The sequence below is a fragment of the Salvelinus fontinalis genome, chromosome 31, assembly GCF_029448725.1.
Source record: "Salvelinus fontinalis isolate EN_2023a chromosome 31, ASM2944872v1, whole genome shotgun sequence".
In the NCBI taxonomy this organism is placed as follows: Eukaryota; Metazoa; Chordata; class Actinopteri; order Salmoniformes; family Salmonidae; genus Salvelinus; species Salvelinus fontinalis.
Window position 1 is genome coordinate 8,224,625 of NC_074695.1, and position 14,976 is coordinate 8,239,600.

The following is a 14,976-nucleotide window of genomic DNA, read 5'->3' on the forward strand; positions in this document are numbered from 1 at the left end:
TTGTCCGTAGAGCTCTGGGACAGGATTGGGGAAGATCTGGGGAAGGGTACCAAAACATTTCTGCAGCATTGAACAGAGTGGCCTCCATCATTCTTAAATGGAAGAAATTTGGGTCCAACAAGACTCTTCCTAGAGCTAACTCCCCTGCCAAACTGAGCAATCGGGGGAGGAGGGCCTTGGTCAGGGAGGTGACCAAGAACCCGATGGCCACTTGACAGAACTCCAGAGTTCCATTACTCAGTAAAAGGCACATGAGAGCCTGCTTGGAGGTTGCCAAAAGGCACCTAAAGGACTCTCAGATCATGAGAAACAAGATTCTCTGGTCTGACGAAACCAAGATTGAACTCTTTGGCCTGAATTCCAAGCGTCACATCTGGAGAAAACCTTGCCCCACCCCTACAGTGAAGCATTGTGGTGGCAGGGACTGAGAGACTAGTCAGGATTGGAGGTAAAGATGGACAAAGCAAAGTACAAAGGGATCCTTGATGGGAACCTGCTCCAAAGTGCTCAGGACCTCAGACTGGGGTGAAGGTTCACCTTCCAACAGGATAATGACCCTAAGCACACAGCCAAGACAATGCAGGAGTGGCTTTGGGGAAAGTCTCTGAATGTCCTTGAGTGGCCCAGCCAGAGCCCGGACTTGAACCTGATCAAACATCTCTGGAGAGACCTAAAAATAGCTCTGCACCGATTCTCCCTAGCCAACCTGACAGAGCTTGAGAGGATCTGCAGAGAAGAATGGGAGAAATTCCCCAAATACAGGTGTGCCAAGCTTGTAGTGTCATACCCAAGAAGACTCAATCACTGAAAAAGGCTGTAATCACTGAAAAAGGTGCTTCAGCATAGAACTGAGTAAAGGGTCTGAATACTTATGTAAATGTGATATTTCCATTTTCAAAAATTTCTAAAGACCTGTTTTTGCTTTATCATTATGGGATATTGTGTGTAGATTGATGAGGGGGGGAAACTATTTAATCCATTTTAGAATAAGGCTGTAACGTAACAAAATGTGGGGAAGTTCTGAATACTTTCTGATGTGTATGTTAGTGTGGAACGTTTCAAAGACTGAAGATATGGTGAGATGGAAGAGCAGATGAGACAGACATTATCTACAAAACACATTAGAGTTTGAACTGTGTAATTGTAAAAGAGAATGGGTGATTTAGATAAAAGGGTGTTAGTATTTAATTTTTCTTCATCTTAAAATGAAAGACATTTTTCTCTGCTCCTCAAAAGGTTTTTGATAACTGGTTACGGCATATTATAGGATAAGTAATTAAGCAGTTTGACATCTCACCACTCAGAAGTTCCAATTCTACCTACGGTATCATGTATGAAATTGGTATACATAATTTCAGTTCTTAAATGATTAATGTGAGCAGAGAAACAAAGCTTGGGCACACTGTGTTGGCAAACACATTTGACAGCTATTCAGACAGACTGGTAATGAAGTCAAGGAATGCTGCAAGAAGAACACATTAAAACATCACAGGATCTCAAAGCACGTCAAATGTATCTGGCTCATAGGGAATATTTTTCACTTATTAAAATAGAAGAGAAATAAATACATTCCGTAAATGGTCTTGAAAGTGACAAAATATGTGTTTAATGAAAACAAGGGCAGAATGTTCTATGACGCAACTGTAGACAATATCCTGTCTGGTGTACCTTTTCTTTCCCAAAGTGATACAGTCCAGACTCCATGCAGCCAGTCTAGGCCATGCAGACAGTCCAGATTCCATGCAGCCAGTCTAGACTCCATGCAGCCAGTCCAGACTCCATGCAGACAGTCCAGACTCCATGCAGCCAGTCCAGACTCCATGCAGCCAGTCCAGACTCCATGCAGCCAGTCCAGACTCCATGCAGCCAGTCCAGACTCCATGCAGCCAGTCTAGGCCATGCAGACAGTCCAGATTCCATGCAGCCAGTCTAGACTCCATGCAGCCAGTCCAGACTCCATGCAGCCAGTCTAGGCCATGCAGACAGTCCAGATTCCATGCAGCCAGTCTAGACTCCATGCAGACAGTCCAGACTCCATGCAGCCAGTCCAGACTCCATGCAGCCAGTCCAGACTCTATGCAGCCAGTCCAGACTCCATGCAGCCAGTCCAGACTCCATGCAGCCAGTCCAGACTCCATGCAGCCAGTCTAGACTCCATGCAGCCAGTCCAGACTCCATGCAGCCAGTCTAGACTCCAGCAGCGCTTCCAGACTCCATGCAGCCAGTCCAGACTCCATGCAGCCAGTCCAGATTCCATGCAGCCAGTCTAGACTCCATGCAGCCAGTCCAGACTCCATGCAGACAGTCCAGACTCCATGCAGCCAGTCCAGACTCCATGCAGCCAGTCCAGACTCCATGCAGCCAGTCCAGACTCCATGCAGCCAGTCCAGACTCCATGCAGCCAGTCCAGACTCCATGCAGCCAGTCCAGACTCCATGCAGCCAGTCTAGACTCCATGCAGCGATTCCAGACTCCATGCAGCCAGTCCAGACTCCATGCAGCCAGTCCAGACTCCATGCAGCCAGTCTAGACCATGCAGACAGTCTAGACCATGCAGCCAGTCCAGACTCCATGCAGCCAGTCTAAACCATGCAGCCAGTCCAGACTCCATGCAGCCAGTCCAGACTCCATTCAGCCAGTCTAGACCATGCCGATAGTCTAGACCATGCAGCCAGTCCAGACTCCATGCAGCCAGTCCAGACTCCATGCAGCCAGTCTACACCATGCAGCCAGTCCAGACTCCATGCAGACAGTCCAGACTCTCTGCAAACAGTCCAGACTCCATGAAGCCAGGCTAAACCATACAGCCAGTCTAGACTCCATGCAGCCAGTCCAGACTCCATGCAGCCAGTCTAGACCATGCAGCCAGTCTAGGCCATGCAGACAGTCCAGACTCCATGCAGCCAGTCCAGACTCCATGCAGCCAGTCCAGACTCCATGCAGCCAGTCCAGACTCCATGCAGCCAGTCCAGACTCCATGCAGCCAGTCTAAACCATGCAGACAGTCCAGACTCCATGCAGACAGTCCAGACTCTCTGCAAATAGTCCAGACTCCATGAAGCCAGGCTAAACCATGCAGACAGTCCAGACTCCATGCAGACAGTCCATACTCTCTGCAAACAGTCCAGACTTCATGAAGCCAGGCTAAACCATGCAGACAGTCCAGACTCCATGCAGACAGTCCAGACTCCAAGCAGCCAGTCCAGACTCATGTAGCCAGTCCAGAATCGATGCAGCCAGTCCAGACTCCATGCAGCCAGTCCAGAATCCATGCAGCCAGTCCAGACTCCATGCAGACAGTCCAGAATCATGCAGACAGTCCAGAATCATGCAGCCAGTCCAGAATCCATGCAGACAGTCCAGACTCCATGCAGACAGTCCAGAATCATGCAGACAGTCCAGAATCATGCAGCCAGTCCAGAATCCATGCAGACAGTACAGACTCCATGCAGACAGTCCAGACTCCATGCAGACAGTCCAGAATCATGCAGCCAGTCCAGAATCCATGCAGCCAGTCCAGACTCCATGCAGACAGTCAGCCTAACTGGCAGCAGTCAGTGTTGGTATCTTTCTGCTGGGATAACAGTGCTGCTGACACAGTTTCAGTGTGCTGACTGTTGTTTATCCATGTGTATTGAGCTGGTTCTGTGGCAGGTCTTTTGAATGGAGTGAATGGAGCACATGTGTGGTGTGTCTGTGTGTGTGGGAGTGTGTGTACATGTGCAACGTTTGTGTGCGCAGCGTGGGTGTGTTTGTAACATATATGTGTGTGTAGTGTGTCTTCTGTGTTCTCCATGTGTCTGGAGAGAGACCACCTGTGACCACTCTGTCTAGAGGATATGGTGTCAGGGACCCCCGCTGCAGAGTCTCTCCACCTAGAGGGTTGAATGACGCTATACCTGCCCATACCGTCCTTTTGAGAAAGCCATTAGCCTCAGTATAGCACATCATCATCTGCACATCTATCACTCCAGTGTTAATACTAAATTGTAATTATTTCGCCTCTATGGCCTATTTATTACCTTACCTCCCTACCCTTCTACATTTGCACACACTGTACATAGATGTTTCTATTGTGTTATTAACTGTACGTTTGTTTATGTGTAACTGTGTTGTTGTTTTTGTCGCACTGTTTTGCTTTATCTTGGCCAGGTCGCAGTTGTAAATGAGAACTTGTTCTCAACTGGCCTACCTGTTTAAATAAAGGTGAAATAAAATAAAATAAATGAATATGTGTTTCCTTGTAAATATTGCCTTTCCCAGGTGTATCAGAGGTCAGAGATGTCAATTTTTGTACTGAAAGACAAAGGCCCAGTGATGCTAACTGATGTGTTTGTGTGTGGAGCCAGGTGTTTATTGCTGACTGCTACAAATCACTTAATTCTAAACCAAATAACACATATCAGAGACCTGCCTGCTGCCTCGGGGCTCAGAGGAGAATCAATCAGGTCAGCTCTCAAGGTGTAAAGATGTCATCGGTTGTCAGTTCTAATCAAACCTTACGTCCGTGCTTCATTCATAAACAACTCTAACAATTGTTTCTGTACGAATGAGAAGGGGTCATCTTAATTTAACATCACATAATCAGTTTTAATGTCAACAGTATAATGTAAACAGTATTACAAGGTTATTCATCTGTACTTTGTTTACAGTGAGCCAGCAACAAATTATTTTAATTCTTTAGGCTTAGTCATAGTAAGGCAAAACCAGTGACAGAATAAGAGACAAATGGACTATACCACAGATGAAGCAGAGTAATATGGACCTCGGACATTTATTCTCATTCGTTTGTATAGATAATTAGAATGAGTTGCACAAACCATAGCATTATTATTATTATTATCCCACTGATTTTCTCAATCCAATGTCCAGTTGGCTGGGGTGCATCCTCATTCTGTTCAAAATCATTTCAAATGCCTGGGATGATGTTTATAAAAAGAGTTTACTATATTTCTGATACAGTTGAAGTCGGAAGTTTACATACACTTAGGTTGGAGTCATTAAAACTCGTTTTTCAACCACTCCACACATTTCTTGTTAACAAACTATAGTTTTGGCAAGTCGGTTAGAATATCTACTTTGTGCATGACACAAGTTATTTTTCCAACAATTGTTTACAGACAGATTATTTCACTTATTCCAGTGGGTCAGAAGTTTACATACACTAAGTTGACTGTGCCTTTAAAAAGCTTGGAAAATTCCAGAAAATGATGTCATGGCTTTAGAAGCTTCTGATAGGCTAATTGACATAATTTTAGTCAATTGGAGGTGTACCTGTGGATGAATTTCAAGGCCTACCTTCAAACTCAGTGCCTCTTTGCTTGACATCATGGGAAAATCAAAATAAATCAGCCAAGACCTCAGAAAAAACATTGTAGACCTCCACAAGGTTCATCCTTGGGAGCAATTTCCAAACGCCTGAAGGTACCATGTTCATCTGTACAAACAATAGTACGCAAGTATAAACACCATGGGGCCACGCAGCCGTCATACTGCTCAAGAAGGAGACGCGTTCTGTCTCCTAGAGATGAACGTACTTTGGTGCGAAAAGTGCAAATCAATCCCAGAACAACAGCAAGGACCTTGTGGAGGAAACAGGTACAAAAGTACCTATATCCACAGTAAAACGAGTCCTATATCGACATAACCTGAAAGGCTGCTCAGCAAGGAAGAAGCCACTGCTCCAAAACCACCATAAAAAGCCAGACTACGGTGTGCAACTGCACATGGGGACAAGATCATAATTTCTGGAGAAATGTCCTCTGGTCTGATGAAACAAAAATATAACTATTTGGACATAATGACCATCGTTATGTTTGGAGGAAAAAGGGGGATGCTTGCAAGCCAAAGAACACCATCCCAACCATGAAGCATGGGGGTGTCACGCCCTGACCTGAGTATTCTTTGTTTTCTTTAAATATTTTGGTTAGGTCAGGGTGTGACGAGGGTGGTTTGTGTGTTTTTGTCTCGTCTAGGGTGTTTGTACTGTCTAGGTTTTTTTTGTAGATTTATGGGGTTGTGTTCATTCTAGGTGTTTATGTAAGTCTATGGTTGCCTAGATTGGTTCTCAATTAGAGTCAGGTGTTTATCGTTGTCTCTGATTGGGAACCATATTTAGGCAGCCATGTTCTTTGGGTATTTTGTGGGTGATTGTTTCCTGTGTCAGTGTTTGTGCCACATGGGACTGTTTCGGTTTGTTTATTGTTTTTGTACTTGTGTTCAAGTTCAGTTTTCCCTATTAAAACATGGACACCTACCACGCTGCGTATTGGTCCGATCCTTGCTACACCTCTTCAGAGGAAGAAGAGGACGACAGCCGTTACAGGGGGTTGCAGCATCATGTTGTGGGGGTGCTTTGCTGTAGGAGGGACTGGTGCACTTCACAAAATAGATGGAATGATGAGGGAGGAAAATTAGGTGGATATATTGAAGCAACATCTCAAGACATCAGTCAGGAAGTTAAAGCTTGGTTGCAAATGGGTCTTCCAAATGGACAATGACCCCAAGAATACTTCCAAAGTTGTGGCAAAATGACTAAAGAACAACAAAGTCAAGGTATTGGAGTGACCATCATAAAGTTTTGACCTCAACTCTATAGAAAATGTGTGGGCAGAACTGAAAAAGCTTGTGCAAGCAATGAGGCCTACAAACCTGACTCAGTCACACCAGCTCTGTCAGGAGGAATGAGCCAAAATTCACCCAACTTATTGTGGGAAGCTTGTGGAAGGCTATCCGAAACGTATGACCCAAGTTAAACAATTTAAAGGCAATGCTACCAAATACTAATTGAGTGTATGTGAACTTCTGACCCACTGGGAATGTGATGAAATAAATAAAAGCTGAAATAAATAATTTGCGCTGCTAATATTCTTACATTTCACATTATTACATTAAAGTGGTGATCCTAACTGACCTAAGACATGGAATTTTTACTACGATTAAATGTCAGGAATTGTGAAAAACTGAGTTTAAATGTATTTGGCCAAGGTGTATGTAAACTTCCGACTTCAACCGTGTGTACAGTAGAACTGCAATAGCACCAATCAACCACAATGTGAACTATGTAAGTTTTACATTACTGTTTAGTAATTTAGCAGACAGTCAGTAGTGAGAACGTACTTATTTTTCTCGTACTAGACCCCGTGGGAATCAAACCCACAACCCTGGCCTTGCAAATGGGTTACACGGGACATTTGTATAAATTATATTTGAATCATTTAGAAATCAAACTGACACGATCACATGAAATTGAGAGAAATTACACACACATATATTATTACTCTAGAGGTAATCCTTCCGACGACATAGTATGGAAATACTCTGTATAATAAAAATATTCATATTTTGTAAATACATTCATAGGGATATATTTGCACACTGTACAGAGCAAGGCCCAAGTGACCAGATGCAGTCATGGTCACTGCACATGTGCAACCCTGTGACAAGTCATCTGGAGATTCTCCTTGTCCATTTTCCAAAAGGGAAGTGAGTGAAAAAACAGAAGTGAAGTGTCTACTCCACATTTTTAACAGCTACCTCCTGCTGTTGCTTTTGTTGCAGGACTGCTGCATAGCCCCTGTGGCAGCCTATTGTATTCATGCATCCCAAAAGGAGACGTGAATGCAATGAATTTCTTGAACAAAATGGGATTATGTGACCCAACCAGTAACACAACCAATAGCTCATATGACCATGGCAAGTGAAAACATAATTCAATATCTGCTACACTATTCTTGCATGCATTTAAACAATGAAGCACAATCATTTATCATTGGCTCACATGAAGTGTCATATTAATTTTAATCCCAGTCAGTAAATTCAAGTCTGTTCTGCCTGTAATGTTGTTGCATGTATTGATTTTATCCTCACACTGTTAGTGGATATGTCATTGTAGAGTAATTAGAGGCCTATTTTCATTTAGATTTTTTGTTAAATATTTAAAGAACACTATTTTATTTCCCTCTGTCAATATCCTCAAAATCAGGGCAGTTGTCAAACAATAAATCGCTGCTGACAGCCTTACAAAATGTGGTATAGTGAGTAATTTCCGGGGCATATCTGTAAGGTCATAATGAATCCTAACTGCCTGAGTAACCTCTATTTCTCCTTGTTTCGTAGAGAGTTTCGGCATTGATGGGTACATGAATCTAAGTTCCGGGGGCCCGATGCCTGTGATGGAGGAAGTAAATATCAGCAACAGTGAGAGGTAAGGACAGTACACGCCATCCATGAACACATGACTCTTAAATGAATAGGTACATTCATCATTCTTTCATTCATTCAAGTGTTGGCACACATACAGGAGTGATTAGGTGTCATACACACGTAAGGTAGCATGAGGGTTGGTGGTGCTATGGGTAGTCTAAGCCTGCGTCCAAAATGACTTCCTATTCACTACATCACTGGTTCTCCAACCACCCCCCAGACATTTCATCATGTTGTTCTACAGTAGAGCTGAACTAGCTCACCTGATTCACCTAGTCAAGCGCTTGATGACTAGTTGACAAGTTGAATCAGGTGTGCTAGCTCTGGAATAATTCAAATACATGGAACGGATGGGTGTCCCAGAGGAGAGAACCACTGACCTACATAATGTACTGCTTTTGACCAGGGCCTATAGGGCTCTGTGCACTATGTAGTGAAAAGAGTGCCATTTGGGATTCAGACTACAGTGCTTGGGGAAGGACATGCACTGTGGTCAGCTCTGCAGGAACCAGAGGCTTCCTCTTCGGGAATCATCTTTCCCTGCTTTTGTATCTGCTTGCCTTCTCACTGCACTCGTGGTATCCTGTGACAGTCTTCCTATTAGGAGGAAAGGTTTCTATAAAAAAAATGCATTATACAGAACATACATCTTAACCTGTCTAGCCCCGGGGTGCCGCTGTCCGATTTTTAAAATGTTTTACAGGGAAGACACAATATGTAAATCTATTAGCTAAACACCTTAGCAAAAGACACCATCTTTTCTTTGTCCACCAACACCACTAGCTATCACCAATTCGGCTAAACTAAGATATTGATAGCCACTAACCAAGAAAAAACCTCATCAGATGACAGTCTGATAACATATTTATGGTATAGGATAGGTTTTGTTAGAAAAATGTGCATATTTCAGGTAGATATCATAGTTTACAATTGCACCCACCATCACAAATCGACTAGAATAAATACATAGAGCAACGTGTATTACCTAATTACTAATCATCAAACATTTCGTAAAAATACACAGCATACACTAATCGAAAGACACAGATCCTGTGAATACAGACAATATTTCAGATTTTCTAAGTGTCTTACAGCGAAAACACAATAAATCGTTATATTAGCATACCACATGTGCAAACATTACCAGAGCATTGATTCTAGACAAAGAGAGCGATAACGTCAACATCGCCAAAATATATTAATTTTTTCACTAACCTTCTCAGAATTCTTCCGATGACACTCCTGTAACATCATATTACAACATACATATAGAGTTTGTTCGAAAATGTGCATATTTAGCCACCAAAATCATGGTTAGACAATGACAAAAGTTGCCCAGCTGGTCAGACAATGTCGTGCGCCATATTAGACAGTGATCTAGTCGTATACATAAATACTCATAAACGTGACTAAAACATATAGGGTGGACAGCGATTGATAGACAATTTAATTCTTAATACAATCGCTGATTTACATTTTTTAAATTATCCTTACTTTTCAATACAGTTTGCGCCAAGCGAAGCTACGTCTAACAAAATGGCGTCATAAGCGATTAACATTTTTCGACAGAAACACTCAGAGCATGCACTGACCAGTTGGCAATTGTCTTCACTGACATTTTCAACCTCTCCCTGACCCAGTTTTTAATAGCTACATGTTTCAAGCAGACCACCATAGTCCCTGTGCCCAAGAAAACCCACGTAACCTAAATTACTATTGCCTGTTAGCACACACATCTGTAGCCACGAAGTGCTTTGAAAGGCTGTTCATGGCTCAACACCACCAATCCAGACACCCTGGACCCACTCAAATTCGCATAACAGCCCAACAGATCGACAGATGATGCAATATCTATTGCACTCCATACTGCGCTTTCCCACCTGGACAAAAGGAATACCTACGTGAGAATGCTGTTCATTGGCTATAGTGAAGCGTTCAACACCATAGTGCCCTCCAAGCTCATCACTAAGTTAAGGACCCTGGGATGAAATATATACCTCTGCAACTGGATCCTGGACCTCCTGACGGGCCACCTTCAGGTGGTGAAGTTAAGCAATAACACATCCGACATGCTGACCTTCAACAGGGGGGCCCCTCAGGGGTGCCTGCTTAGTCCCCTCCGGTACTTCCTGTTCACCCACATCTGAGTGGCCAAGCACGACTCTAACACCATCATTAAGTTTGCTGACGACGCGACGGCGATAGGCCTGATCGCCGATGCCAATGAGACAGCCTACAAGGAGCAGGTCAGAGACCTGGCAGTGTGGTGCCAGGACAACAACCTCTCCCTGAATGTCAGCAAGACAAAGGAGCTGATCGTGGACCACAAGTGGAGAGCATCTTGATTGGCTGCATCACCACTTGGTGTGGCAACTGCTTGGCATCCAACCTTAAGGCGCTGCAGAGGGTAGTGCGCACAGCCCAGTACATAACTGGGGCCAAGCTTCCTGCCATCCAGGACCTAAATAATAGGCGATGTCAGAGGAAGGCCGTAAAAAGACTTCAGCCAGCCAAGTCATAGGCTGTTCTCTCATTGTGTATTTATTCCTTGTGCTATTATTTTTCTATTTTTCTACTATTTCTCTTTATTTGTTTCTCTGCATTGTTGGGAAGGACCCGGACGTAAGCATTTCACTGTTAGTCTACACCTTTTGTTTACGAAGCATGTGACATAAAACAATTTGATTTGATTTGAAATGTGTGTAGGAAACATATTCTCTAGACTAGAGACTGCATTCATAGACAGTGTTCATTCAGCTCATGTTGATGTGCTCCTGATAAGCTGAAACGTATTGAAGAATGTACAAGAGACAACAACAACACCATGTGGTGCTGAATCGCTATAGGAATGTGCCTAACAAAGCTGCCAAAATATCTATTGATAAACGCATGTCCCCTGGGGCTCGGCTAGCAAATTATTATCAGCTCAAGCAGTGGTGAGAAGACTGTTCCATTAGACATTGTTTAGGACACATTTGTATGAACGTCTCGTGGCGTGATTTATGGCATCTGTCAGGGATATCAGAGTACACCACATGTACAGTATCTTCATTCCTTTTTCTGCTCACTTTTTCGGGAAATGGTTTAGCAATGAAAAATGCATCCATCTAAGACATTTGTCAGTACAAGAAGCTAGTGTTGTGAGAAAGTTTGAACACAGACTATCCACTTTGCTGCGATTCATCATCTTTCCTGTTCAGATCAATTACATATATAGGATCTTCATTTGAGCCAGTTTGCTACAGCAGGAAAATAATCCTGCAGCAAAAGGAAATGTTAATAATTACAGTATGTGGCCGTTATTAGGGGTTTATACAGTTGTTTAGGGCAAATCAAGTCTGACATTTTAAAGTGGAAATTATAAACTGTAGAAGCCTTTTTAAACCTTGCATACACTACAAGTATGCATTTCAGCAAGAAAAGAGTGATCAAATTAAGATCCTACATCTGTGACCAAGGTGTTGGTGACAAGTGAAGTTAAGCCATGGTCTGCTGCATGTTTTTTTCACAGATGTATTTGATACAGTCTCTCAGGACTGCAACTGTATTATAAAGTCTTACTGTATTACTAAGTGAATGTTAATGATCTTGCAGATAGAAACACACGCTTGTGCCTGTCTAACCACTGTGAGTAACTGGTTGGGTTGCCGCAACTGGAGGGGGGATTATTTGTGAGTTAATCAGAGTAGACTAGAGGTAGATAATAGTACGCTAATACAGTAACTCTATCTCCTGCCAGTACTTCTATATCCTGGCAATATGTGCGGCTTATACTATTACAGTAACTTTATTTCCGGTCAGTATGTGCTGCTCATACTATTACAGTAACTCTATCTCCTGTCAGTATGTGCTGCTCATACTATTACAGTAACTCTATCTCCTGGCAGTATGTGCTGCTCATACTATTACAGTAACTCTATCTCCAGGCAGTACGTACTGCTCATACTATTACAGTAACTCTATCTCCGGTCAGTATGTGCTGCTCATACTATTACAGAAACTCTATCTCCTGGCAGTATGTGCTGCTCATACTATTATAGTAACTCTATCTCCTGGCAGTATGTGCTGCTGATACCATTACAGTAACTCTATCTCCTGGCAGTATGTGCTGCCCATAATATTACAGAAACTCTATCTCCTGGCAGTATGTGCTGCTGATACTATTACACTAACTCTATCTCCTGGCAGTATGTGCTGTTCATACTATTACAGTAACTTTATATTCTGGCAGTATGTGCTGCTCATACTATTACAGTAACTATCTCCTGGCAGTATGTGCTGCTGATACTATTACATTAACTCTATCTCCTGGCAGTATGTGCTGTTCATACTATTACAGTAACTATATATTCTGGCAGTATGTGCTGCTCATACTATTACAGTAACTTTATATTCTGGCAGTATGTGCTGCTCATACTATTACAGTAACTATATATTCTGGCAGTATGTGCTGCTCATACTATTACAGTAACTATATATTCTGGCAGTATGTACTGCTCATACTATTACAGTAACTATATATTCTGGCAGTATGTGCCGCTCATACTATTACAGTAACTTTATATTCTGGCAGTATGTGCTGCTCATACTATTACAGTATCTATATATTCTGGCAGTATGTGCTGCTCATACTATTACAGTAACTTTATATTCTGGCAGTATGTGCTGCTCATACTATTACAGTAACTTTATATTCTGGCAGTATGTGCTGCTCATACTATTACAGTAACTGTATATTCTGGCAGTATGTGCTGCTCATACTATTACAGTAACTTTATATTCTGGCAGTATGTGCTGCTCATACTATTACAGTAACTATATATTCTGGCAGTATGTGATGTTCATACTATTACAGTAACTTTATATTCTGGCAGTATGTGCTGCTCATACTATTACAGTAACTTTATATTCTGGCAGTATGTGCTGCTCATACTATTATAGTAACTATCTCCTGGCAGTATGTGCTGTTCATACTATTACAGTAACTTTATATTCTGGCAGTATGTGCTGCTCATACTATTACAGTAACTTTATATTCTGGCAGTATGTGCTGCTCATACTATTACAGTAACTATCTCCTGGCAGTATGTGCCGCTCATACTATTACAATAACTATCTCCTGACAGTATGTGCTTCTCATAGTAACTGACTTGGTGATTTCTGGAGGCCACAATGTTTGCTTTGTCAGCTTTTTCATAATTGACACTAACATTATGGATAATGGAAAATGGCACCGGAGGATGTGGCCAGACGGATTAACAAGGCTGAAGGGCCAGACGGATTACCAGGACGTGCACTCCAAGCATGCGCTGACCAACTGGCAAGTGTCTTCACTGATATTTTCAACCTCTCCCTGACTGAGTCTGTAATACCAACAAGTTTCAAGCAGGCCACAATAGTCCCTGTGCCCAAGAACACTAAGGTAACCTGCCTAAATGACTACCAACCCGTAGCACTCACGTCTGTAGCCAGGAAGTGCTTTAAAAGGCTGGTCATGACTCACATCAACACCATTATTCCAGAAACCCTAGACCCACTCCAATTTGCATACCGCCCCAACAGATCCACAGATGTTGCAGACTCTATTGCACTCCACACTGCCCTTTCCCACCTGAAAAAAAGGAACACCTATGTGAGAATGCTATTCATTGACTACAGCTCAGTGTTCAACACCATAGTGCCCTCAAAGCTCATCACTAAGCTAAGGACTCTGGGACTAAATACATCCCTCTGCGACTGGATCCTGGACTTCCTGATGGGCCGCCCCCAGGTGGTATGGTTAGGTGACAACACGTCGGCCATGCTGATTCTCAAGATGGGGGCCCCTCAGGGGGGCCAAATCAAATACATGCATGCTCAGTCCCCTCCCGTACTCCCTGTTCACTCATGACTGCATGGCCAGGCACGACTCCAACACCATCATTAAGTTTGCCGATGACACAACAGTGGTATGCTTGATCACTATCAAAGATGAGACAGCCTGGCCGTGTTGTGTCGTCAGCAAACGTGATCAAGACAAAGGAGATGATTGTGGACTACAGGAAATAGAGGACGAGCATGCCCCCATTCTCACTGACGGAGCTGTAGTGGAGCAGGTTGAGAGCTTCAAGTACATCACTGGGGCCAAGCTTCCTGCCATCCAGGACCTCTATACCAAGCGGTGTCAGAGGAAGGCCCTAAAAATTGTCAAAGACTCCAGCCACCCTAGTCATAGACTGTTCTCTCTGCTACCGCACGGCAAGTGGAACAGGATTGGCCAAATCTAGGTCCAAAAGTCTTCTTAACAGCTTCTACCCCCAAGCCATAAGACTCCTGAACACCTAATCAAATGGCTACCCAGACTTTTTGCATTGTTCCCCTCCCCCTCTTTTACGCTGCTGCTTCTCTCTCTCTCTTTATTATCAAAGCATAGTCCCTTTAACTCTACCTACATGTACATATGACCTTAATTACCTTGACTAACCAGTGCCCCCGCATATTGACTCTGTACCGGTATCCCCTGTATATAGCATCACTACTGTTATTTTACTGCAGCTCTTTAATTATTTGTTATTTATTTTTTACTTAACACTTATTTTTCTTAAAACTGCATTATTGGTTACGGGCTTGTAAGTAAGTATTTCACTGTAAGGTCTACAATTGTATTTGATTTGATTACATGTACCTCAAAATCTGAATCAAAATACTATTGTCTTCTTTTAAAATAAAGTGAAATCATTAGGCCAAACCTATGTTGATTTGTCCATATCCATAGTACAACTCATGCTGTTT

The 14,976-nt window shown here is 42.9% G+C and overlaps 1 protein-coding gene across 3 annotated transcripts in view; it reads left to right on the forward strand.

Moving 5' to 3' along the window:
* Positions 1-14,976, forward strand: part of LOC129829478 (5-hydroxytryptamine receptor 4-like) — a 117,322-nt gene that overhangs the window by 16,024 nt on the left and 86,322 nt on the right. For 2 of the 3 annotated variants that reach the window (XM_055891182.1, XM_055891183.1), the window contains exon 2: positions 8,119-8,206. In XM_055891182.1, coding sequence (XP_055747157.1) covers positions 8,142-8,206 — 65 coding nt within the window. In that variant the 5' untranslated portion in view covers positions 8,119-8,141. Of the gene's footprint in view, positions 1-7,570; positions 7,700-8,118; positions 8,207-14,976 lie in introns of those variants that run through there. The other variant, XM_055891184.1, reaches the window with a different exon arrangement.